The sequence below is a fragment of the Palaemon carinicauda genome, chromosome 12, assembly GCF_036898095.1.
Source record: "Palaemon carinicauda isolate YSFRI2023 chromosome 12, ASM3689809v2, whole genome shotgun sequence".
NCBI classification, from domain to species: Eukaryota; Metazoa; Arthropoda; class Malacostraca; order Decapoda; family Palaemonidae; genus Palaemon; species Palaemon carinicauda.
In genome coordinates this window covers 151,101,617-151,128,150 of record NC_090736.1, presented here as the reverse complement: position 1 = coordinate 151,128,150, position 26,534 = coordinate 151,101,617, and the positions used below count along the sequence as shown (strand labels likewise).

The following is a 26,534-nucleotide window of genomic DNA, read 5'->3' as shown; positions in this document are numbered from 1 at the left end:
TCTGTGGCGGAAATAGCATAATATGTTAACAGGTAAAACCGAAATGACGGGCTCAAAGTTTATTAACTTCGGTAAAAGACCGCCTACTATTAGGAAGGTCGAATATAAACAAATATAAAAATTAATTTTAATGAGTTTATAATAAAAGGAAGTTAATCGAAGAGGCCTATAAGAGGCGGAGAGATATAAAATAAATCTATAACTTTTGTTAAGCAAAATTAAGAAAGAGAGTCTATACTCTCTTAGACACCAACACTTCCGTCTAAGGGAAGGGTCGGCCATTGAAAAGTGAACGAGAGTTCATACTCTCTCGTCACCATAATTAATCAAATTAATTCCAAAAGCTAACTAAGCTAATATAGAAGTTTCCAGTAAAGCGACAGCCGAAATCAAAGAGAAATACTTCACCAAAGTCGTGAAAATACTCCAAGAACATAAGCGTATCCCAGAACGTCTTGCCGGAAGCACGACAGAGGAATAATTGAGGAGGTGTCAACAAGAAGTACTTGAGTACCTGGCCACAGGTGGCGCTGGTAAATACACCCCCTTCTAGTATTGTGATAGCTGGCGTATCCCTCCATAGAATTCTGTCGGGCAACGGAGTTGACAGCTACATGATTATCGGGTAAGTTTAATATTGAAAACAGGCATTTTCCAAGAGAATGAGACCAACCTGACCTCTCTATGACAAAAATTAAGGCTTTTAGAGCAATTTAAAAAAAATATACTGCAAAATGTGCTGGGAAAAAAATAACCCCTTGGTGGTTAAGGGTTGGAAATTTCCAAATAGCCTGGGGGTAAAAGGGTTAACTCTCTTAATTTACTTTTCCTGCATAAGCTTTACTTTTCTTAATTTTACAAGTTTAAAATGGGACTGTGGCTTTGTGCAACTTTCTTTTTATAATGTAATAATACTTTGCAAGATTTCGTTCTTCCAGTTATCTCTCTTACTCCGACTTTCAAACTGACACATGACTCTTTTTATCTTGTTACTTGACATCCCTCTTTCTAGTTTTTCAAAGTTTTCTTTGCTCAAGAAAGAGGATAAGTCTGTTGTTTGACCATGCTCAAAGGTGTCTGTCTGTTAACTAATGCTAGTCATTCCTAAAGGTACATGTTATAGACTGGTTCATTCTGTCATCCAGGTAGAATTTTCTCTCCTCAAAACTATGGCCAGAACTGTCAATATGGCATCAGACTAACAATTTACCTTGAAAGAAAACAACATAGTGTAATTGTGTACTTAAGGTTGAGAATTTCAAGCGCTGCTTACTTCATATGTTAATTTTTTTTTCTTTAATTTGTACTGAATGCCATACAACAGATGAATTGAGGCATTACCTGGATATATTTTTTGTAACAGTTTTGTGTGCTTCGGAAATTTCATAAATCTTACTGCACTTCATAAATCTTACTCCACAATAGTTTCAATGTATTTCATATTTTATTATTAGAGGCCTGGTTTAATGTAAGGTATTGTTTCACTTTTAACTGCATTCTTGTTCTTTTGTAATTTTCTTTTTCCTTAAAAAAATTGCAAAAACTGAACAGTTAAGAGAATACATACGAAAGGAAATTTCAAGCCAAAGTGAAGTATAAATAGCTTTTATCTTTGCTACTGATTCAACTGTCCTACCTTCACTTCTTTCATGTGAATGGAGAAATTATTCATATGAAGTTTAAGGAACAGTCAGTGAAGATGAAGGAATTCATATTCAGTTTTCTGTGTTTAAGCATGTGTGATAGCAATTATAATCATATTACAGTAATGTAATTTACTATGTATGGAAATTCAATGAAGAAAATTATGCAAATGAAAATTATAAGGAATATTGATGAAGTCTAGACACTATGATTTGTTAGTCATATCAAATAGAAACATGTCTTCTAGATTAAAGAGTTTGGAAATCCTTTTGCTATTCTAGCAAGGTTAATTTTTTTTTAGATGTATGTGATCCTCAGATTTTAAACATTAAAATTCGTCAGACCCGAGTTAATCTGATGAAATGAAGATATCACATTTTAATTTCTTAAAATTTTGCAGTTGCTACTGGCTTTCCATCTGGCCAGTATTCTTTGAAGACTCGAATTGAAGAAATCAAAATGACGGTTGAAGCTGGAGCAAAGGAAATAGATATTGTCATTAATAGGCAAATGGCCCTAACTGGGGATTGGAAAGGCAAGTGTGATTTTTCTTTTTCTTATAATGTCTTATATAGGAGTCTAATAACTAATCTTTTTTATGTTTTAGTCAAATTTTAGTCTTTCAGATAATAAATTATTATATGAAATCTTAGTGTACAATTCCTTGTAATGTACAGTATATTCATTTTATGGTAATTTCTAATAGAGAAGTGAACATTCTATATTTTGCCAGATAAATGTTTGTGTTTCTCATATATTCTTAATTCTTGTCACCCTTGTTCAGTGTATATAAAGGAGATTTGAATATGAAATTACTTTAGTTTGAATGTAAATCTTCATAATTAATAGAACTATGATTTCAACAAAGCTGGATACTGCTGTTAAAACTTAACAAGACGGTGACAGTTAGCTGGAGGGTGACAGGTAAACCCAACCCTCTCGACAAGCCTTTCAGCTCCCATGGTGCTTTCGGTGGCATCAGCTTTCTGTTTTAATGTTTTGCTTTATCTTTTAGATAAATGTGTTAGAAAATTGCCAATTTAAATGGATCTTTACTTGGAAAGAAGGATTTGCAGTTGTTCTCTGATAACTGGCCTGTTACAGTTTTCTGTGCAAACCTACAGATATCCACTTTCTAGTTCCTTTTGAGGAGCATTCCTGTTTGCTATTTATTCCCTTGTGATGACAACATCAACATAATCCTAAGAAAGTTAATGATCTTTGGACATCAACATGCTCCATCGTAGTAAGAAATTTTTGTTGTTGTCAAGTGTGAATGGGAAGGCCTTCGCCCTTTTTCTTACATTGTGTCTTTCTGATCCTGGAAAGGTGCTAAGGACGTAACACCTGGTTGTGCTGCCTCTCCCCCCCACGAGTCCTCGTCGGCCTGTACAACCTGGTAGAAGGCTAACTTATAGCTCTCTTTTTCTCTGCCTCCTCTTTGTAAGAGTTCGCTGCTCCGCTAGAGGATAAAATGTTGAAGACATCTTTGAAGATGTACAGGAAGCGTGACTCCTACTGTTCCTCTTTCTGTGGGAGAGTGTACAGAACCTGGAATCTCCCTTCTTGATTGATTGCTGAAAGTTTGGGTGTTCTCATAACTTTACCTGTGCTCTTCCTGGATGATCTTTTTATGGGGAGAGAAGGAAGTGGTGCATGCTGAGAGTTGTCCAGTAATAGGATGAAACATCAGTACCCGCCACTTCTACAGTCGTGTTCGGTCCTGCCCCGGCAGGAATATTTGCCAAAAATGTTCCCATGTTGGAACACAACTGTCAGTCTTGTTGGTGAAGTAATATGGGATGATCTATCCTGGTGGTTGCCTGACAATCCTCATCATGGGAACTCTTTACCTCCTTGAAGTCTACTGTTTATAAATGTATCTTGGTATCCTATCAGTCTCAGGGATCTGGTCTATGAAATAAACCCACCTGGTCTTCAATTTACCTGTAAAGCACGCAGTGCTGCTACTTTGTAAGCTTTCTAACAAAGGGGCTCATTTAACAGACCTTATCAAGCATTGTACTCTTGGGAAGTTGACAACATAGTAGAGCTGTTTGCAAGGCTCTTCCAGGCTGGAGGATTGTTTGAGCACACACAGTCGCCAGGGACTCTTGTGTGTATGTCAATTGTAATCCTTTCAAAATTTGTATGGTGAAAAGTCTTCTTCCTTCAAGGTTTCACCATCTCTCGAGTGGCTTGCTATTCCAGGTCCAATGATGTGGTCCGTTTATCACCCAAGAATGAAAAAAAGACCGAGCTCTTTGTTCAAAGGTGCAGACTATGTTGCTAAAGGGCACTCCGGACGAAGTCCAGAACGGGTCTACGGGTGTCTTCAGCCATTTACTTAGCAGTGATAAGCTCCTTCCCTCAAATCCAGAATATAAGAAACATACCAAATACGCACACATGCTAAGATGTGGCTGGCATATATTCTAGTCCACATAGTTTTCTCGGCAAATTTTATGATTTTGGCCTATTTAGTTATTGTCTACGACACTTTATACATCTTTCAGCATAACCATAAAATAGAAATTGTAAATATATAAATGAGCAGACAAAGAAATACAAAGAAAATCCCTTGGAAAGACTTGCAGCAAACTTTTATTTACAATACCATAGAAAAAAAAAATAAGAAAACTTATCTTTTCCTCAAGAATTCAAAGAAAAGGTGGTGTTAAAGTATAGTTATGCTTTCCCTTGAATTCTTGAAAAAAAGGTAAATAAATAGGTACCCTGGTCAGAAAAGGGTTCCGTAAGGGATCTGACATGTTTGCGTAAATATATAAAGAGGACTTTTAAGCAATTAAACAAATTGTTTTTAATTTTAAACATGAAATATTGACAATTATCCTAGCCTAAAATGCAATAACCTGACTTTTCAAAATTCCAAGTGGTTGTGAGTAGCACCCCTTAAGTAAAATTTCCTGCCTCAACCACCCCGTAAATCCTAGGTTTAAGGTCAAAGTGAGAGTTCGGTGGCCAGTTGGGTGACCAGGCTTACCTCCAACCCTCCAGCTAAGTATTGTATACCTCCCTTTCGTCAAGTTTTAAAAGCCATATCTAGTATCGGCGAAAGCATACACCTATTAAATACTGGTTTATATAGTTAGGGAAAAAACAAATTACTTGAAAAATTTCTGATTTTCAGGGTTAATGTCATCTTAATTCATTTCAAGCTGGAAGTAGTGAACTATTTATGTTCTTGTAGTGTACATACTTTCATTGTAAGGTAGATCATAGTTAAAATAATAAAACTGACTTGCCGAGCAATGACATATTTGGTCTAATTTTTTTTTTTATAAGATCATTGTAAACCTCTTCACAGGATAGTGCTGTCGTTGCACTTCATACTGCTGTATAGTGTAGTCACTACTCCAGGCTCACTCCATCATTTCATCAACCGCTAGCTGCCCTTTACAATCTACTACTAAATATCCATTCTATTTCCTTTTCTCCATCTTTCTGTCAAACCTCTTCTACCTTTATTGTGCATCTGTGGAGATTTCCTCCAGTTGCACCTCGGAACTGTATGGCCATACTTTTCATAGATCAGCAATTCAAACCCATTTCCCTTAGAATTGATCCTTACTGAGTTCATATGTAATATAAGCATAACAATCCTTCCAGTTTTGGAATTTACTCCTTTGGTAATACGTCAAATTCCCTTTATCTATTACTTTTTACTACTTACAATAAAGATGTTAATGCACTCCTTGTCAAATACTGTACAGTATAAATTCCTGCAGTATTCATTTTTATTTTAAGAATATATGATGAGAATTAATTGTGGTTGATATTTGAGGAACTGATCTTCAATTATGATGTAAATTTTATTTGCATAGTAATACAGCTAGAAGGATGATTTTGAGTGTCATTTTAAATTCTTTTTATGTATTACAGGACTTTATGATGAACTTGTAGCTATGCGAGAAGCTTGTGGTGAGGCCCACTTGAAAGCTATCCTTGCTGTTGGAGAATTAGGGTCTATGAATAACGTATATAAAGCTTCACTTGTTGCTATGATGGCAGGGGCAGATTTCATCAAAACTTCTACTGGCAAGGAAAGTGTGAATGCCATATTGCCAGTGGGAATAGTTATGTGCAGGGCTATTCGAGACTATCATCAGCGCACAAATATTAAGGTAAATAATAGTCATGATTTTGTGTCCATTATCATAAAATGTAATTGTTTTTTGTATTGTGAAGCGTCATTAATACAAGAAGATTTGCCCTGTTTAAAGGTCGCTCATGAATGACAGAGGCATGGGACAGTGACAAATCCCTAGAGACTGACCATATATACATATGATCAGCACCCAAGTCCCCTCTCCACCCAAGCTAGGACCAAGGTAGTCCAGGCAATGTTTGCTAATGACTCAGCAGATAGACCTATAGGTTCCCTCAAACCCCCCCATCCGTAGGTCACAAGGATAGTGAGGTTTCAGCGACCAAAGGAACTACCAAGTTTGAGCGGGAGTCGAATCCCAGTCTGGCGATCACCAGGCAAGGACATTACCAACAGGCCACCTCAACCCTGTGATGAAGATATAAAATTGAAAGAACACTAATAAGTAAAAGAAATGTGTTCAGACAATAAAAAAAACCTAGTTTTACTTGTACTTTAGGTAGGACCGTCAATGGTAGGATGGATTTATGAATTTGGGCCATGTGGACCATTGCTGGAACTGGGGAAGGCCATTGCTCACCTGACCCAGAACTCGTACTAGGGAGGCCACTCGACACCATGACGTAAAAATAGATAGATCCCAAGTCCCCATTCTCTTCTTATCATACATTTCTATCAAGATATATTATTAGTTTTGTGTTAATTCTCAACAACCTGGGAATTTATTTGTATTAGTGGTATTGTCATGGACTTACATAGGCTACATTTTGTATGAAAGTAGTTTCTGCAAATTAATTTATTAAAGATAGTTTTATATGACCTTGTGAATTTAAAATGTGCATATGCATAGCTTACTGTAGGTATTAGGATTTTTTTTATTTTTTTTTTTTTTTTTGCAGCATCCTTTTAGCTACAGTGTAAATTTGTTTCTTTTAATTCTGATCTGATAATTTTCATCCCTTCCCGCCTTTTGATCAACTTCGTCAATTTTATAACATCATAAACACATTGAATGGATCCCCAAATCCCAGTGCTTGGCCTGATGGCCTAAATTCATATATCCAACTTTGAGGGGCTAGCAGTGTAACTCATTGCCAGAAGCTAAACCTTGTTAAATGCTAGTACATTGGTTCCTAATTAATGAATGGTCTCTCCTTAACATATATCATTTATTCATGAAGCTTTGATTACGCTAATACAGTAATTGAACTGCATCCCAGGGATTAGTGTTCTCTAACTTTTGGAATTTTACATGGAAGCCTTATTTCCTCTTTTGTGGTCTTACCTATGTAAGGCTATTTTTAATTCTTTTGCTTATTGCCATAGCAGGCTAAAAAGTTTGTTTTATTCATACCTGTAAAATGTATTTTATCATATTCTGTAATTTTAGGTTTGGTATTAAATCTTTATTTGCACATTCAGTGGAATTTTCTCATTATGTAAAAGTATTTGATTTTCCAGGTGGGTTTCAAGGCTGCTGGAGGAATCCGTACAGCAAAAGATGCTTTAAATTGGCTCATACTTATTAAAGAAGAACTTGGGGATGAATGGTTAGAAGAGACATTTTTCAGGTTAGTAGTACTTTACTGTTAGACTTTGTATTGAATTTGTTTCACCACAACCCCGTTCCATTTAACATAACTCATTTTGTTTTGCTTAAGACCCATCCACACCAACTCATGGTTTTTGCTTTTAGGATATTATTAATCATTTTATGTTAAGTTTCATTACACCTGCAGTAGGTTTTCACTGCTAGTTTTAGCTAATATCAGGAGCTCTTTTAAGTGCAGTATTACTTTTCTGTTTTACAGAGCTAAATTATCTATAGTAGGAAATTGGGTTATGTTTTTACTTCGTTTTGGGAGCGAGTTTGCAACCTAAATTGCTTGTATCCTAAAAGTTTTTAAAGTAAATTCACTCGATGCCTTCCACACTTCCATAAATACACATGATGATTATTAAAGATTTTTTAATGATAATTACTGAACGGTATTGTAAAAGTTATAACTTTAACATCAATACAAATTAATAATTAACAATAAAAAATATCAATATTGTATTGACAAATTAACTTGCACTTTACCTTTGAGGAGAATTAATTGGGTTTAGGTTAATGCTTGTTGGGAGAATCTCCCACCATGAGAACTTTAATCTGGAGGTCTCTTTCTTGAACACCATTCACTGTCACCAACTGAATCCCTTAATTTATGCATTCTGGACCCTTTTTTTTCTTTTTTCTAGTTTTTTAAGAGGAACCTATGCAGAAGTGACTGTTTTTTCATATTTTTTAAAATGGCATAAGGGAAGACAATACACGTTTTCTAAAAGCTCTAATTCTTGTTTCTGCACCAATTCTATTATTTGTCAGATGTTTTAAGTTTTTAAAGGCATTTTTGGCTCTCAGGATTCTCCTCTATTTCTCGTTTTTCTCTACCATCTTGAGTCGATCATACTACCCAGGTAAACACAATTTTTTGATTGCTTTATTCTTTCATTCTTTATTGTTATATTGCATATTGGAGGTTCTGGGGTCTTGGAAGCCGCTACCACTTCAGTTTTTCTTACATTTATTCTTAGACCTATTAATTCACTTTCTCTGTTCACTCTATCCAGAAGTCGTCATAATTTTTCAGCAGTGTCACCAATGATCACTGTTTGCTTAATGAATGTTTTTTATATTGACTCCTTCAGTGCTAATCCCTTCCATACCTATTATGTTTCACAAGATAGATAAAAAAGATAAATGCATTTTTGTTCCTTTTAATTAGGGGCATGTCATTAGCTGCAATAGAAGAGCTGTTGAATCATTAACAAAGTAGTTGGTTAATGCTAGGTGGCATGCAAGGAAGGCCCTCTTGCCCGTCTTTCACAGAATAGTCCCTTTTATCTTTGGCAATAATAGGTATAGACGTACTGTCGTGCTGCTGTTGAATGTTTTCTTACATTTGTTTGTGCCAAGTAGTGGTTTTTGGTTTTTGTGAGCGCTCTCGCTTATAAGCCGAAGCTCACTGAAAGGTAAGCATATGGTGAAGTGAATTTTGTTCCTATGAGGATACAAACCTTCTAAACCCCATGTGATGTGTACCTTTGCAAAGGGGCGACTGTAAGCAGCCCTACCTCTTAAGAGAGTTGTTCTTGCTCTTCCAATCAGGGAGACAAACTCAAAGCGTAACTCTTCTGTATTCGTGGTATTTTCTCTGCCTTGGGAGGGAGTTAACTGATTTGCATTTAGTATTGCCTGTACCACCATGCCCAATAAGGAAAATTATTGATTGGTAGACTCACCTGGTGCTGACAGTGTTCCCCACATAATGATCCCTATGTTACAGTGTCAGCGAGTGTTCACAGAGCTCCCCTTGTCACAAAATCCCATACTGTATAGTGGTTTGTGTTGCAGCAGGGGAATCTCTTGTAGCTTCCTCATCAAAGGGAGTGCACCTCTCTTGTTACAGCAAGGAAGAATGGTTGGTAATGGTAAGCAGGGTTCACCTTTTCAATTCCTCCTCTACCAATATCTTCTCCCTCTTTCATTCCCTTTGTCTGACATTTCTTCCTTTAGAAGATAAAGAAGAAAATAGCAGTGGGGGAGGGTCTTCGCTAAAAGTTCCTTATGACTTAAAGCAATTGCTCTCCCTTATTGGGAGGGAGGGACAGTACTCGCCTGCTAAATGATATTTTCAGGGTCAGTCGGTTCGTCTTACATTAATAACTGTTGCACATGGAGCAGGTGAGCCGTCCTAATAAGACAGAACACCAGCAGCTTATGCACCTTCCTTTCTCATTCTTATCATGATAAGGAATATTGTTTTGTGCAGTACAGAACTTGCCTGCTGACAATTACTTTCTTGGTGGTCAGTTATTGAATGTGAGTCTGGTGTTACAAGCAACGCTGTTTCATCAATTACAAGCAAACTGTCCTACTCTGACTGCAGTCCAGCATTTTATTGTAGGCTGACATGGCTGTTGTGCATGCTACATCCTCATGCCAATACAAGTGGTACCTTTGGTTATTGATCATTAGCAGTGTGACAGCATCACTGTTTCATCAATTACCAGTGAAAGGTCTTATCTCTGATAGATCTCCAACACTGTGCCACCATTCCCCCTCCTCCTATCCTATATGATCTATGGTGCTGAAGAGAGAGAAGCTCACTTGTGGTGGCAGAGGAACCCACACGAGTTACTCACAAGAATAAATGTGAATGCGATGCATGTGATAGTTCCTTTCTTGATTGGTTCTATTATTATTATTATTACTAGCCAAGCTACAACCCTAGTTGGAAAAGCAAGATGCTATAAGCCCAAGGGCTCCAACTGGGAAAAATAGCCCAGTGAGGAAAGGAAATAAGGAATTAAATAAGCTGAGAAAAAATTAATAAATTATTCTAAAAACAGTAACATCAAAACAGATATGTTATATATAAACTATAAAAAGACTTATATATGTCTGCCTGTTCAACATAAAAACAGACAATTGGTCACTGTTAAAATGTTCATTATGGACTCGGCCACTACGTGATTGGGGTGTTCCAAAATGCCCATGCATACAGAAACTAGATCACCTGTCACATTCTAGCAATTCCAATCCATGAAGCAAAATCTTCGTGCACACCAAAATATTGCACGCTCCCATATTTAGCTTTGGTTCAGAAAGTATCCTACTACCATGCATCAAGACCTTCCAACTCTGCGTGATAGAGAACAGGAGACCTCCTAGAACCACTTATGAAGTCCTTTGAGACAGATAATGCTTACCTTTCACTAACTCTTGTTACCTACAAAATCGTGGAAAGCTCTGGCCCTAGCGGTGAAAGGGATAGAGGAGAATGTGCACTAATTTGTCAAGACAGCTCTATAATCGACTTCTGGTGGAAAAGTCAACGCGGAATTCAGACCAGTCACGTAGCTCTCTTCTTTTGAACACGCTTGTTCTCCAGACACCATTCAAGATGGATGTGGTTAACACCACGTGTTCTGCCATCGGGAAAGAGACTTCATGCTATCTGTGGACACTAAAGATGAATGCTTTGATAACCATCTTTAGGTCCTACAGAAAGTACCTGTGCTTTGTCTTTTGGTGCAGTCCTGTTCTTTGGACTGTTTACCTGTCCCCAAGTATTCACTCTCCTTTCTACTGGGCCCACTCGAACAAGATCTGCTTCTCGAGATATTTTGACAATTAGCTATCTTGGCCTCCACTAGAAAGCAGCTGCATCAAGATCAGGACTGACTGCTTTCTTTTTGTCACGATGTGGGGATCATGCTCAATCGGGGAAGTTGTCGTACGCTCAGTCAGAGGACGAAGTACCTAGGCATGCTGATAGACACAGGAGCAGCATTAGTCTTTACATCAAACTATCTTATCGGCAGGCTCAGTGAGTGTCGGATGGGTTGTTGTTATCGCCTTTTTTTCCAGTGAAACAGGAAGTATGGGACAAATCTTGCTTAGTGAATGAATGAGGAAAACCTCACCTTGGAGTTCCACTTAATTCTCCACATCCAGAGATGCTGCTGTTCACAGATGCATCCAAGAAGGGATGGGGCTCATACCTTATAAACCAAACCACCTCAGGGGTGTTGTCCACATAAGAAAAGGAGCGGCATATTAACCAATTGGAAATGCTGGCAGTGTTTCTAACACTCCAAGCTCCAAGCTTTTCAACAGTGTTCAGGACACAATATACCATTCACAAGCAACACTATGGCATACGTCAAAAAGCAATTGAGCAGTTTCAAGGCTTTTCACAAGTTGGTAATTTAGTTGTATACCCAGACAGTAGACAACGATGTAAAGTTTTCGTTCAGGACACAATGTACCATTCACAAGCAACATTATGTGGCATACGTCAAAAAGCAATTGAGCAGTTTCTAGGCTTTTCACAAGTTGGTAATTTAGTTGTATACCCAGACAGTAGACAACGATGTAAAGTTTTCGTTCAGGACACAATGTACCATTCACAAGCAACATTATGTGGCTTACGTCAAAAAGCAATTGAGCAGTTTCTAGGCTTTTCACAAGTTGGTAATTTAGTTGTATACCCAGACAGTAGACAACGATGTAAAGTTTTCAGCAAGGTTAATTTTGGTCCAGAAGAATGTTCTAGCGGACTTGCTTAGTTGCCAGGGGCTGGTTGTATACTCGCATTTAATTTTGGTCCAGAAGAATGTTCTAGCAGACATGCTTAGTTGCCAGGGGCTGGTTGTATACTCACAATGATCCATACAACCTTGCGTTGAGGAAAAGCATTCAACCCATTCGTTACATGGTTGAACAAGAAGCTCCTGGAGTTTCCGACCCATGGGTGGCATTCGAAGACTCATTTCTACACCTCAGGACAATCTGTACATGGGTACCTTTCCTCCCTTCTATCCGATTCTCAGATTAGTCCAGAGGCCGTTGACAAAATCGGTTCTCAGGATGACCCCTGATGGCTCCCAATTGTTCACATGCCAAATAGTATCCAGATCTGATTATGTTCCTAATTCCCCCCCCTCTCTGTCAGTCCCACTTTCCTAGGTACTACATCTGGGCACCATCCCTTGTAGTTCATGGTTGGCGACTGTTTAGAATCTCTGAGCAGCACAGGGCTTTTCACAAGGAACTGCATAGATGTCTGGATACCTGCAAAGGTCCTCTTTTAATCTGTCTATCAGGAAAGTGGGCCATCTTGTGTATGGTATTGTAGAAGGGACGCATCTATATTTGGAGCCTCTCTGTAATTGATCACTTCAAGCTGTCTCCCCTTACCTGGGAACTCTGGACCCCATAGGGTGATGTCCCCTAGTCATATCTCTGACACGTGCCCAATACAGAGCCCTTGAGTTAGGTGTCAGATCTAGATCTGACCCACAAGACTGTCTTCTTGTTAGCCAAAGTTACAGTAAAGTGAGTAGGAGCTATATGGCATTCCATATGTTGCAGGTCATCCTGAAGAATAAAATAGACCCACGGTCCCAGGTTCGACTCCTTTTCCATCCCTTCTCTACAAGAAGCTACTATCGGTAATCACGATGACTTGCTTTTTTCCATGTGAAGGGTCATAATGTCACTACCTAAAGAAATTTGGGTGTTTAGGCTGGGGCACCAGAAGGGCATAGATGATAATATACCCTGCAATACTGCTTCCTGAGACCATTAGACTTGCTTACTCTGCAGCCAGTGAGGAATGGTCAAGAATTCAGGATGAACCTGTCAATGGTGCCACCTTGTAGGCACATGTCAGGAAATGCCAGACAACTTTTACCACCCACACTATCTTCGTGACTATACCTCAGGTCGTTTGATACCTTTATCCTTGGTCAAATGCAAGCTGCTCAACAGATCGAGAAGGAAACCCATCTCCTTCATAGGACAAGAAGCATCTCGTCTTAGGATTAAGGTTGTGACACAAGCCTTTAGTTTTTTCTCCCCATCCCTTGAGGTGCAGCAGTCGAGCCGTCATGTACTGGCCTGGATGTCGGATACGGGTAACATCCTTAATCGCGGAACTTTTCTTTCCTATCAAATTTAGTTAAGAGGTATCTAGATGACGGATAGAATGTACGTTGACACATTTCTCACGATGATATTACATTCCGACAACATGTCCATCGCACGGATATAAATTCTTCCTTGACAGTTAATTACTTAAAACTTGACAGCATTATGCTCAGTTCTTTAAAAAGTTGACAGGGGTCATCACATATGCTCCGAGATTTCCAAGGAAAGCTAAACCGGCCAGTTTGGTTCATAGGGATTTCGTCATGTCTCGTATTTAAAGATAGGTATTCGTATAGGAACAAATCACAAATTTTTAAGTAATTTGTAGTTTTCCTAACAAAACTCAAAGTATGATTGTAAGTAGGTCAAGGACGGTGGCTCCTCAACATCCGGATCTCAGTATTGATAATGTTTCTTTAAATATGTATGACTCTTTCAAAATTTTAGGTGTGATTCTCGACAGTAAATTTACTTTTGAGAAACATATAAGGTCTCTGTCTTCTTCAATTGCACAAAAAATAGGCTTATTGAGAAAGTCTTTCAAGATTTTCGGTGATCAATCTATTCTGAAGAAGTGTTTTAATTCTTTCATTCTACCTTGTTTTGAGTATTGTTCTCCTGTTTGGTCTTCAGCTGCTGATTCTCATCTTAATTTGTAGGACAGAAACTTACGGTCTATTAAATTTCTTATTCCTGATCTAGATATTAATCTCTGGCACCGTCGTTCAATTAGTTCATTATGCATGTTGCATAAGATTTTTCATAACTCTGACCATCCTTTACATTCTGATCTCCCTGGACAATTCTATCCTGTTCGTAATACTAGGCAGGCAGTCAATTCTAATAGCCAGGCCTTCTCCATCACGAGACTCAATACTACGCAGTACTCTAGAAGTTTTATTCCAGCTGTTACCAAGTTGTGGAATGATCTTCCTAATCGGGTGGTTGAATCAGTAGAACTTCAAAAGTTCAAAGTTGGAGCAAATGCTTTTTTGTTGACCAGGCGGACATGTCTTTTTATAGTTTATTTATGACATATTTGTTTTTGATGCTGTTAATAGTTTATATATGACATGTCTGTTTTGACGTTGTTACTGTTTTTAGAATGATTTATTGTTAATTTGTTCTCTTCATTTATTTATTTCCTTATTTCCTTTCCTCACTGGGCTATTTTTCCCTGTTGGAGCCCCTGCGCTTATAGCATCTTGCTTTTCCAACTAGGGTTGTAGCTTGGATAGTAATAATAATAATAATAATACAAACCCAAGTTCTTTAATTACACTTCCTGCCTCAAACACACTATGAGTCCCAGGCCTAAGCTCAAAAGTGAGTGCAGAATGGTCTGTGGGGCATACCACCTACCCACCAGTAACTACTACTACCGCATTAAAAGTTTAACGCAGCAACTTCAAGTTAAGCTGAAATTAAAATTTTATTGGACTGATTTTTAGCTAGGAAAAATACAAATTACTTGAAGGAATTTGTGACATTAACATCAATAACTCAAAACCATGTTGCATAAACGAAATTATTGTTAACTTTTCAATTGGAGTTAGCAAAACTAGTTTTGCTAATTTTCGTCTTTTCGTTTTACATCGTACTAACTTTAAAAATTTGCCAATTGGTTTTTAAAGTTTTCCCTTGGTGTAGAAATATTCAAATTGAACAAAGATTTTCGTGGTTAATTTTCCATTACTTCAATGTGTTACATCTTACCTAGTTGACTATTTTTTTCAGCTTTCCATAAATTACGCAGGTGTTTTGTTAAATATTTTACGTTATGGTATCGCAGTTCACCTAAATTTTGACCCTGTATTTTCACTGTTATTACTGCACTAAATTTAGTTATACTTTGTGAAGTGTTTAGCACTAATAAAATGAAAGAAAATTCTTTCCAGAATTGGGGCTTCAGGTCTATTGAATGATATCGAGAGACAGCTTTTCCACTATGTCTATGGTCGTTACGCTGCAGGATCAGAGCTTCCCATGGCTTAGAAGTTCATCTGGTTTGTAAAGGAACATTCTCTCTATAATAAATAAAAAGGAAGTTTTCATTTTTTAATCTTATTAATATCAAAGTTTTCTTTTGTTACTCTGGCAAATTGTAGCTTTATTTCTGTGCTAATGTAATCTCTCATACTGTCCCTGAGTTTAATGCCTATAATTCTGTCAACAATACACAATTTTTTATTTGCCTAAAGGCATCTATATGTTGAGAGTTTATCAGGCAACTTATTTTTCAAGAAACCTCTTTCTAGGTGTGATGTACCACGATGCAGTAATTCCGTTACTAATGGGTTTTTTCATCAGGTTTCTAGATACAGTATGTTCCTAATAATTTTGACCAGTCTTATATACAGTAAATTGAAATTTCTCATTTTGTAAAGTTAATCTGTTTCCTTTGGTATCTACGTTGTACTATCTAGTGTGTAAGATGAGTCCTAAAATAACTGCCTATCATGAAACATTCCCTTAGTTTGTAGTTTTTAATAGAAGGACTTTGCTGTATGGTATTATATAATTACATTTTGCTTATTAACAAGTAAAACTAATGTAAATGTTCAAAACTGCAGCGTCTCATGATTCTTTTCAACTGGTTGTTAGCATAAACGTGTAATGTACAGAAATAGTTTATGTTTGCATATTGATATGTACAGTATATTTGATGGTATTGTAGCTACACAAAATATTTGTTTTGCCACTAGTGTATGATAAATTGATTGAATGAAGTTTAGGACATAAGGCCCAGTGTACTGTACTGTGTGATTAGAAGTTTAGGTATTCATAATTTTACACCATAATATTTAGGGGGTGATAATGCTAATACCAACTGGAAATATGGCTAATTTATACTAAAGGAATGTAGATAAAGACAGTGAAAGAATAACAATAACATTTTGAAGTAGGGAATAGTGAAAAAAAAAAAACTAAAAAATTGGTACAAAAATTGGTAGAGTTATTCCTTTTTCCATAAATTTATAGATTTATTTAAGTATTAGTATTACATAAAAGTGTTTACTTTACCATAGAGCATTATCAAAGTGAAATTTTAATTCAAGTGTTGATGTGAAAAATTTGTTCTAAAAACCTCATTCCATAAATCACATAATAAATTGGAAAAGAAAAGTTCATTAATTATGTAAATGGAAACAAATTAAAAGTTAATTTTATAATGTATATGCATACCACAAAAATACCACGTATAAATGATTTCATATAACATGAATGCATTCTCGTGTAGCAAGACGAAAGCCCATTGAATGTAGTGGCTAGTTTAAAAAAATAGTTATTCAATACAAAATTAAGCCTTTGTTGAAAAGAAAGTTGAACTGTTGCATAAAGCATCTCTAGCATTTAGTAACAAGCCAGACAAGAAATATCTGCTGGAAAACATTTGTTTTCCCAGTGCATTTCAGGTTTGCAACAATAGTTGGAGACATCCAAGTAGCTGATATAAAGACAAAGGAAAATTATGAAAAACAGACTTGTGAAGGGCTACAGCAAAGCTAGAAAAAAACTGACGGGGGCTACCTGTGGCACACGGTAGAAAAGAACCCATTTACATGGATTGGATGGAGAAAAGATATCAGAGTCATCTTTCTCAATTAAGTATCCAAAAGTTCAGGTGTTTAATATGAAAGGTAATTTAATAAGTTTATAAAAGTTGTTAGCATTTTATCCTTCAAAATTCTACCATTCTCATCTTTGATTTCAGCAACTAAAAATGGTGCTCTTTTTATATAAAATAGTGGTTGCTTCACTTCAACAGTACTGTACATGTTTGCAAATATAGATATTGTAATAGCAGTAAACTTGTATCTATTGTAGATGTTTCAAGTATATTTTTGCTGGTAGGCATTTATTAAAATTGTTTCATTGTCATATTACCAAATTTTTCAAGTGAGCCATATGCTGAAACTTGTTATTATTTTCTTTATTGCATATCTAACATTGGTGGCAATGTAGTCCTTTAGTTATATCTGTTGCCAAAACCCTTTAAAAAATATTTAAGCACAGAAAATTATTGTTGATTGAAATATGTTTAATAAAATTGAAATAAATATGTTGCCAAAACCCTTTACGAAATATTTAAGCACAAAATTGTTGTTGATTGAAATATGTTTAATAAAATTGAAATAAATATGTTGCCAAAACCCTTTAAAAAATATTTAAGCACATAAAATTGTTGTTGATTGAAATATGTTTAATAAAATTGAAATAAATATGTTGCCAAAACCCTTTACAAAATATTTAAGCACATAAAATTGTTGTTGATTGAAATATGTTTAATAAAATTGAAATAAATATGTTGCCAAAACCCTTTACAAAATATTTAAGCACATAAAATTGTTGTTGATTGAAATATGTTTAATAAAATTGAAATAAATATGTTGCCAAAACCCTTTACAAAATATTTAAGCACATAAAATATTTGTTGATTGAAATATGTTTAATAAAATTGAAATAAATACAAACATGAGTAAAGAATAATTGTTCCAACACAGGAACTTACCTCGAACTACTTTCATAGGAGTTACCTGGAACCTCCTCTCAAATGACCAGAATTTTGTGGAGTTTACCCTATTCCCGTTTTCTGTAATGGTAGGCCTAGGCAGAAGGATACGTGCCCTGAGGGCAATGCCGAGGCAGGCCACATGTGAGCTTGGGTCGCGACCTTCAGAAAGTTCTCTGGTAGCGTCGTGATATCATCTCGACACTCCTCATATCTCAGTGCGACCCTCTGTGTTGTGTACCGCGTGTGTGACCACGTGTCCCGTTGTGCTCTCCCTTGTGCTTCGCGCTTTAACTTGTGTTCCCTTGTGCTTTCCTTGTGTTCCCTTTCTTTTTCCCGCTACGTTCCTGTGTCTGGCGGTATTGAGCTAGTGTGAGATGGAGCATACCCGCCGTTGTCCTAGGCCTAGGGTCGGGAAGTCGTGTAGCGCGTTTTTACCGAAGCCCGATGTGGACCCGCATACCCTTTGTTCCACGTGTAGGGGTAAAGTGTGCTCGCCTTCGGACACGTGTCCTGAATGTGTTACGTGGAGCGAGGTTCAGTGGGTTAAGTTCGGGACCAAGAAAAAGAAGTTTTCGAAGCGATCTCCCAGGAAGGCAAGTCTTTCTTCTCCTGCAATATCGGCTGGCGAAAGGTTGGATAGAGTTCCTTCTTCTTCCCCTACCCAGAGTAGGGGACAAGGTAAGTCGGTTAAGGGGAAGAAGTCAGGGCTTCTTCCCCAGGAAGGTCTTGATTCTGGGGTGTCTGTTTCTGTTCAGGCGTGTGAGGGGCCTGAGGGTATGTTTGGTGGGGGTCCGCGGGACGTTGCTCTTGTGCAAGGGGAGCACGTCTCAGCTGGGGACCCCATGTGGAATAAACATGTTACTTTTTTTTCCCCAGAGTCTTTGGTGGATGTTTCAGGCGCCCCAGAGAGAGAAGATTCCCCGCAGGAGTATCCCCTTGGTTGGAGTCTACCAAGGACGCCGTGTAGGTCGCCTTTGAGGGTGGAAGAAGGTCTGAGCTCCTCCTTTCCGTTCGTGGATCGACCGTCTCCGCCCCCAGCACCTTCGTCGGCGGTTCCCGAGCTGTTTTTGCAACCTTCAACGTCAGGTACTCAACAGGTGTTGAGCAAGGCTCCACCCGTACCGCGTTCCCGTTATGGAGAGGGGTCGTACTCGTCCGCAGCCGGATCTTCTTTGTCATCGGAGGAGGAAGATCGGAGGAGACACAGAAGGAAGAGAGACAGATCCAGGAGAAGACTGTCTGTCTCTAGGTCTCCGTCGAGGTCTCGGTCTAGCAGGAGGAGGTCTCGTTCCCCGCGAAGGAAGAGCAGGAGGAGTGCCTCCCCGAAGGAACAAGAGCAGTGGGTCCTAGTTCCCCGCAGTAAGCTTAAAGACCTTACTATGGTCACGGGCACTGCGGTCAGGCTTACTGGAGACAGTCCTCCTAGAAGGGCCTCCGACAGCCGCAAGTCGGCTTCAGCCTCGGAATATAGACCCCCGTCGGACAGGCGTAAGTCCCCCCTCGAAGGTGTCTCAATCCGCCCAGCGGAGGGAGTCGCCTCGGAGGACGGGCAGCCGCGACGAGTCAGCCCATGGAGGTGATCGTCGTGCACGGATCCCTCCGTCGAACACCTTCACGGAGGAGCCCGTCCCCTTGTTGAAAACCCAATAGACGGCGGAGGCTCCCGTCTTTTCCGAAGGGTCCAACCTTGATCCTAGGCAGAGCGGAGTTGCCCGTGTCAGCGACACTCCACATCGCAGGACGGAGGAAGCGGATGGTGACCCGGATGATGGACCAACGGAGGACTCCGCGTATAGGAGGGTGATTAACCTAATAAGGAAGCACCATAGGATCGAGGAGCCTGTACCTTCGGAGGAAGACGTCTGACAGTCCAGCCTGAATAGAATTATGGAGGATCCGGTCCAGAAGAAGCCATCCTTAGCCCTGCCAGAAGCGAGGGACGTCAGGCTGGGACGGTCCCATATTGATAAGGTCGTGAACCGGAACAAAGACACCTCAAAGGGACAGAGTTCTTCCAAGCTCCTCCAGGGCCTTTAAGTCTCAGAACAAGTACTATGCCTTGGAGGGACGCCCTCATGGAGCCAGCAAACTGGAAGACGTGCTGGAAATTTTGGGTCAAGGTGCCCCGGAGGACAGGGCTTCTTCTGCACCTATTTTCTTCTCCCAGGCAGAGGCTGTTATGATGGAGGAAATGTCAAAGGACCTTATTAATGTCACCTCATGGTTGGACTGTTGGGCCTCTACTCTGGTGGGCTCCCAGATTGCAACAGACTCTATGGACCCTGCCAAACGTGATGCCTTGAGGGAGTTAGTCAGCTCGGCGGGTCGCGCCCTGAAGTTCCTGACATTCCAGTCCTTAGCACTGTCAGCGAACTGGGTGTTGAAAAGGAGAGATTCTGTCCTGAAGAATCTCTCTAAGAAAATTCCGGACAGGGAAGCTAAGGCTCTCCGGAACCAGACTGTGTGGGACGAAGGGCTTTTCCCCCTTAAGAAGACGGAGGAGGTCGTTGAGAAACTGGCTAAGAGGAAGGAGACCGAATTACCGAAACACCAGTCGATGAGAAGACCTGGGTTTAGAAGACCTGCTTCCGATGCTCCTTCAACTTCTCGCTCTTCCCCTACACAAGTAAGGAGAGACTCCTCGGCATCTCTGTGGTCGCAGACAACTCATCCCACCCGAAGGGGAACCAACTCAGCTCCTTCCTCGTTTAGGACAGCCTACCCTTCAGGCAGGAGAGGACGTTCAGGACGTTCATCCCGAAGGAGGTAGAGTGAGAGGCCCCTCTCTCCTGCCCAAACCTCAGTTAGTGGGATGCCTCAGACTATTTTGGCAAGCTTGGAAACTTCACGGTGCAGAACCGTGGACGGGCAGTGACGGTTTTAAAAGAGGGCTACAGGCTTACTTTCCTGGCGGATCCACCTCCCCTTATACCAGCAAGTCAGGCGGAGTGGTTGGCCCCCAAGGACACCTTGAAGAGAGCAGCCTTGCAAGAAGTCTCCACTATGTTGGAAAAGGGAGCAATGGAGACTGCTCACCTACCAGGTCCGGGGTTCTACAGTCGGCTCTTCCTGGTGGAGAAAGCAACGGGAGGTTGGAGGCCAGTGATAGACCTGTCAGCCCTCAACAAATTCATACGAAAAACCGACTTCAAGATGGACACCCCGAAGTCGGTCCTGGAGTCCTTGAGGGAGGGGGATTTCATGTTGTCCATAGACCTCAAGGACGCCTATTTCCAGATTCCAATCCATCCAGCCAGCAGGAAGTATCTCTGGGTGAGGTGGGGCACCCAAATCTTGCCGTTCAGAGCCCTGTGCTTCGGACTCTCCACAGCCCCCCAGATATTCACAAGAGTATTCACGACGGTCTCTGTTTGGGCTCACGAACGGGGAATCCGTCTAATTCGGTACCTGGACAATTGGTTACTCCTTTCTTCCTCAGAGGCAGTCTTGAAGCAACAGGGCACGGATCTTCTACACTTCTGCAAGACCCTGGGTATCACCATCAACCTGGAAAAATCTCACCTGACCCCAACCAACAAGATGACGTACTTGGGCATAGTCCTAGACTCCTTACTGGTCAGAGCCTTTCCGTCAGTAGACAGGTTGAACAATCTGGACTAGGTCCTCCACCCCTTCCTAGCGGACCAACCCAGAAGGGCAAAGGATTGGCAGAGGTTGATAGGCCACCTAGTGTCTTTGGAGAAGCTGGTCCCTCAAGGGAGACAGAATCTCAGGAGCATTCAGTGGAATCTAAAGGATCTCTGGGATCAGAGGAGCTCCCCCTACAAGATTGTCCCGATTCTTCCAGAAACAAGACAGTCCCTGGAATGGTGGCAGGATCGTACGAACACACTCAAAGGGATGCCGCTGTCTTCCGGGCCTCCGGAACTACTTCTCTTCACAGACGCCTCAAAGGAGGGGTGGGGAGCCCATCTGCTAGGGAAGGCGGCGAGAGGAAGTTGGACGGAAGTCGAGAAAACCCTACACATCAATGTCCTGAGGATGAGAGCTGCCCAGGAAGCCTGTCTGCACTTCGGAAGTCTCCTAAAAGGAAATACAGTGGCTCTGATGTCGGACAACGCCACAGTGGTGGCGTACATAAAGAAGAAAGGGGGATTGAAGTCAAAGGAGTTGTGCGTTCTCGCATTGCAAATCTTAAAATGGGCCGAAGAAGAACAAGTCAAGTTGACGGCGAGATTCATTCCGGGAAAGAAAAATGTACTGGCTGACGGCCTCAGCAGAGTAGGCCAAGTGGTAAGAACAGAATGGTCCCTTCACCCGGAAGTAGCGAAGTTCATCATTCGAATGTGGGGATCTCCGGTAATGGATCTCTTCGCAACAAGGCTGAACGCACAACTTCCCGTATTCTGTTCTCCTGTCTCAGACCCAAAGGCAACATTGGAGGACGCCTTCCAGCACAAGTGGGACAACTTAGACGTGTACGCCTTTCCTCCTTTTGCTCTGATCAGGCAAGTGCTCAACAGAGTCAGGACAGCCAACAACCTAAAAATAACTTTGGTAGTGCCCTGGTGGCCGGAGAGGGAGTGGTTCGCAGATCTAAAAGGACTGGCAATACTCCCTCCGTGGCCTCTTCCAGACAGATCAGACCTACTGAGGCAGCCACACTTTCTAAGGTTCCACGAGAATCCTCAGTCCCTTCGTTTACACGCCTGGAGGTTATCCAGCGCCTTCTGAGGAGACAGGGATATTCGGCGAAAACAGCAGACAGAATGTCTCGGTACCTTAGGCAGTCCTCAACAGCAGTATACCAAGCAAAATGGGCAGCTTTTACAAGGTGGTGTGCCTCAAGAAAAATCAAGCCCTTGGAAGCATCGATCCCTGACATCGCGGACTTTCTCGTCCACCTCAGGGATGAGGTGGGCATGTCAATTCCAGCAGTGAAAGGAGTACGGGCCACTCTAGGACAAGTTTTTCTCTTGAAAGGAATTGATCTAGGGGCTTCTAGACATATTCTGATGCTCATCAAGAGTTTTGAGCAGTCCTGTCCTCCCTTTTCGTCCAGGGTTCCTCAATGGGACGTGGCTAGAGTACTTGATATGCTTAGTAAGCCCCCTCCGAACCCTTGAAGGATATAGTGGATAGGAATCTTACGCTTAAAGCGGTCTTCTTGTTAGCACTGGCTTCAGCGAAGAGAGTAGGAGAGATCCATGGGTTGTCCTATGAAGTAGAACATTCGAGGGGTTGGCGAGATGTCTCCTTCAAGTTTGTACCTTCATTCGTGGCCAAAACTCAAAACCCCTCAGTTTGGGACCCTAAGTTTGAGGGCTTCTCTATTCCAGCAATTCCCAGATCGGACAATCAGGATGACTTGAAATTGTGTCCAGTCAGAGCTATAAGGAAATATCTGAAAAGGACGGCCAATCTACGTCCAGGTATAAAGAATCTTTTCGTCTCCACAGGTCCGACTAAGAAACAGGTTTCTAAAAACACCATTCCTTTTGGCTCAGACAAGTCATCATCAAGGCTTACACTAGTGTGGGTCTACCAGTGCCAGGAAGACCCAGAGCACATGACGTTAAGAGGTATTAGTACCTCTCTAGCTTTTGAAAAGAACATGTCAGTAGCACAAATTCTTAGGGCAGGCACCTGGTAAAGCCAGTCGACGTTCACGTCTCACTACCTCAAGGAATGTACGAGGAAGTCCCTAGATGGGTTTTCGATTGGTACAGTTATCTCCGCGCTCCAACCGGTTTAACGGCCAAAGACCCAGGTTCAATTGTGGATATCAAAACCATCAGACACAGGTGCGATCTTTTCTATCTTCCCCTTGTCTTCGCTTTTTAACTTTCTTTCCTTGAGCGCTCGTGACGAGTGGTCCTGCACAACCATGTCCTAATTCTTCAAGCACTTCATCACTGAATTTTGAAGGGTGAGTACTGATACACTAATATGAGCTATTTGTGTAGTTTATCCTACTATCCAGTTTCTTAACCATTAGTACCTAGTCCCCTGTCTAGGTACGTGTCATCCCGTCAGTTGGGTCTTAAGGCAGGTAGGCACTCCCACCTCCTAATGTGTAAGTCTCCTATGAAAGTAGTTCGAGGTAAGTTCCTGTGTTGGAACAAATCACAAATTATTAGTAATTAGTATTTTTCCTAACATACTTACCGAGAACTACTTTCGGGTTATGGCCCTCCCTTCCTTCACCGAGTGCCTCACTGACCTTTGGTATTTTTACTTTCAAAGAACTTACTGAAGGTCGCGACCCAAGCTCACATGTGGCCTGCCTCGGCATTGCCCTCAGGGCACGTATCCTTCTGCCTAGGCCTACCATTACAGAAAACGGGAATAGGGTAAACTACACAATATTCTGGTCGTTTGAGAGGAGGTTCCAGGTAACTCCCATAAAAGTAGTTCTCGGTAAGTATGTTAGGAAAAATACAAATTACTAATAAATTGTGATTTTGAGAGGATTATTACCTTTTGTTTAAAAAATTAGAAAAGTTGTAACTGATTATGACAAATATGGAGTAATTTTGTATTTTTCTTAACGATACAAACCTGGAGCTATTTATAGGGGATATTACTTTCGGCGAAGCTGAAGGATGAGTCATAAGATTTTAGCGAGGGATAACTACCCTAACCACTAGTTAGCGGGCGGGGTACGGGATCGCCGGCTACCCTGCTCACTCACACACCTGGGCTGAGCACCCACCTTGATTTCAGGCAGGACTTTCTAGGGGGATAGTGCTGGGAAGCCAATATGTATAAATAGCTCCAGGTTTGTATCGTCAGGAAAAATACAAATGGCTTCCAAATTTGTCATTTGTTCCGTCACTATACAAACCCTTCACTGATTATAAGGGATGACTTACCTCTCAGGAGGGGCAGGTTGCGTGCCAACTGGCTCTTGGCATTTGAGCCGGGGTTCTCTCCCCCATGATATAGATCGTAGGCGGTGCAAACCCTGCACCTCGCTAAAATTGTCAACTTGGAGGCCTGCGCAAGCTGTGTTGTGGCACTAGCATTGTGGCTGGTATAGTAATAGGATCTCGAGTTATAGGAATCTGAGTGTGTTAAGACTTTACCCAATCACCGTCTTGATAGAGGTGTTGGGGACGCAACAAGTATTATTTCTATACATAGGTTACACAAGGGAAATAAACCTCGCCTGCGGAGAGGTGAGGTCAGCTGTGCCAAGTACCGTGGTACTGATTCCCCAGAGGGGGTGAAGGAAAGAAAGAAGCCAGTCATTCTACTCATTCACCCCAGACTAAACTATGTAACCTCAGCCCTCAACCCTCTGCTACTTGTCCATTAAGGAGCTTGGGGTGCTTAGACCACCTGTGCAACCACCACAGGATTAATGGAAAATGTTTCCATGCTTCTGTGGGTTACGTCTTGCAGGTAGTGGGCGGTGAAGGTTGTCTGATGCTTCCACACCTGCTTGCAGTATGTGCACCACGGAGTAGCTCTTTTTGAATGCCAGGGTCGTTACAATGCCCGACGTTACGAGGTCTGGGTCATCGTTGTAGAGGAGGGTCAGGATTAAGTGCAAGGTCAATGACTTATGAATCCAAGATGAAATTGTGTTCTTTGTGACCCTCTTCTTGACATTCCCAGTGCCGACAAACATTGCTGACACGGGCGAGCTGCTGCTGTTTTTTTTTTTATGGTTAACACCTCACACTCCTCACTGGGCAAAGTACCAGTTGGTCGGGATCTTAGGTTACAGAATGAAGACAATCCTAAAGGGACCAAATCTAGAATACAATACCCCTAGATTTTGAGTCTTTGCAATAAACTTTGGGAGGAAGCCGAGTATTACCTCTCCCCATCCCCTTGAATGGGAGATGTAATATGATAGACCATGCAGTTCACCAACTCTTTTTTTAACTTCCTACAGGGGACAAGTAATCTCATAACTTCGCATGAGGAGAGAGAGTTCCAATGAGGAGGAAATATCTACTCCCTTCCATTGAATGGCGAGACTCAAGGCTGAGCGGTATCCTTTGACTGCCGAACCTAGAGGAGCATTTCTTCCCAAAGGTGGACAAGGAACTCTGCTATTGTTGGAAAAGTGAGGACTTTGTTGGCTTCTAGATGATTCAAAGGTCACTCGGAGCCCACATATTTGAGTCGCTTTGCTCAGATTGTCTACAAGCACATTCCTTTTGTCTGGAATGAAATGAGCAGATAGGAACACCGAGTTGTTTTCTATCCATCTGAGTATCTCTACTGCTAGATGGCAGAGGGGCTGTGAGAAGGTACCACCTTTCTTGTTTAAGTAGGCTACTACTGTGGTGTTGTCGTTCATTAAGACCATGGAGTGCCCTGCCAGGAACTGTTGGAACTGTTGGAGGGAATGAAAGGCTGCCCTCATCTCTAAGAGATTTATATGCTGGTACCTTTCTGATTCGGACCACAGGCCGGAGATAGCGTGGTGTAGCATGTAAGGCCCACACCCTTCTTTTGATGCATCCGAAAAAGGCATCGGTTCTGGGGGAGGGACGAGAAGGTCGACCCCTTTGCAAAGGTTCTCATCTGCCAACCACCACCTGAGGTCCGCCCATACCTCTGACCCTAGACGAACTAGTGTCCTGGAAATCAGTGGCCTGATTCCACTGAGACTTGAGGCACCACTGGAAGGATCTTATCCTGTGGTGCCTATTGGGTACTAGATGGGCCAGAGATGATAAGTGGCCTGAGACGCAGCCAGCTCTGGGCTGGTAACTCTTCTCGTCTGAAGAAGGGCTCTGCTACCTTCCTCAGCGTCAGAATTCTTTTTTCTGATGGAAATTCTT

The 26,534-nt window shown here is 41.0% G+C and overlaps 1 protein-coding gene across 2 annotated transcripts in view; it reads left to right on the top strand.

The window, feature by feature from the left end:
- Dera (deoxyribose-phosphate aldolase) overlaps positions 1 to 17,560 on the top strand; it is a 64,285-nt gene extending 46,725 nt beyond the window's left edge. For both annotated transcript variants that reach the window (XM_068384611.1, XM_068384610.1), the window contains exons 4-7: positions 2,045 to 2,179; positions 5,548 to 5,789; positions 7,235 to 7,344; positions 15,152 to 17,560. In XM_068384611.1, coding sequence (XP_068240712.1) covers positions 2,045 to 2,179; positions 5,548 to 5,789; positions 7,235 to 7,344; positions 15,152 to 15,248 — 584 coding nt within the window. In that variant the 3' untranslated portion in view covers positions 15,249 to 17,560. The remainder of the gene's footprint in view (positions 1 to 2,044; positions 2,180 to 5,547; positions 5,790 to 7,234; positions 7,345 to 15,151) is intronic.
- Positions 17,561 to 26,534: the final 8,974 nt, after the last annotated feature.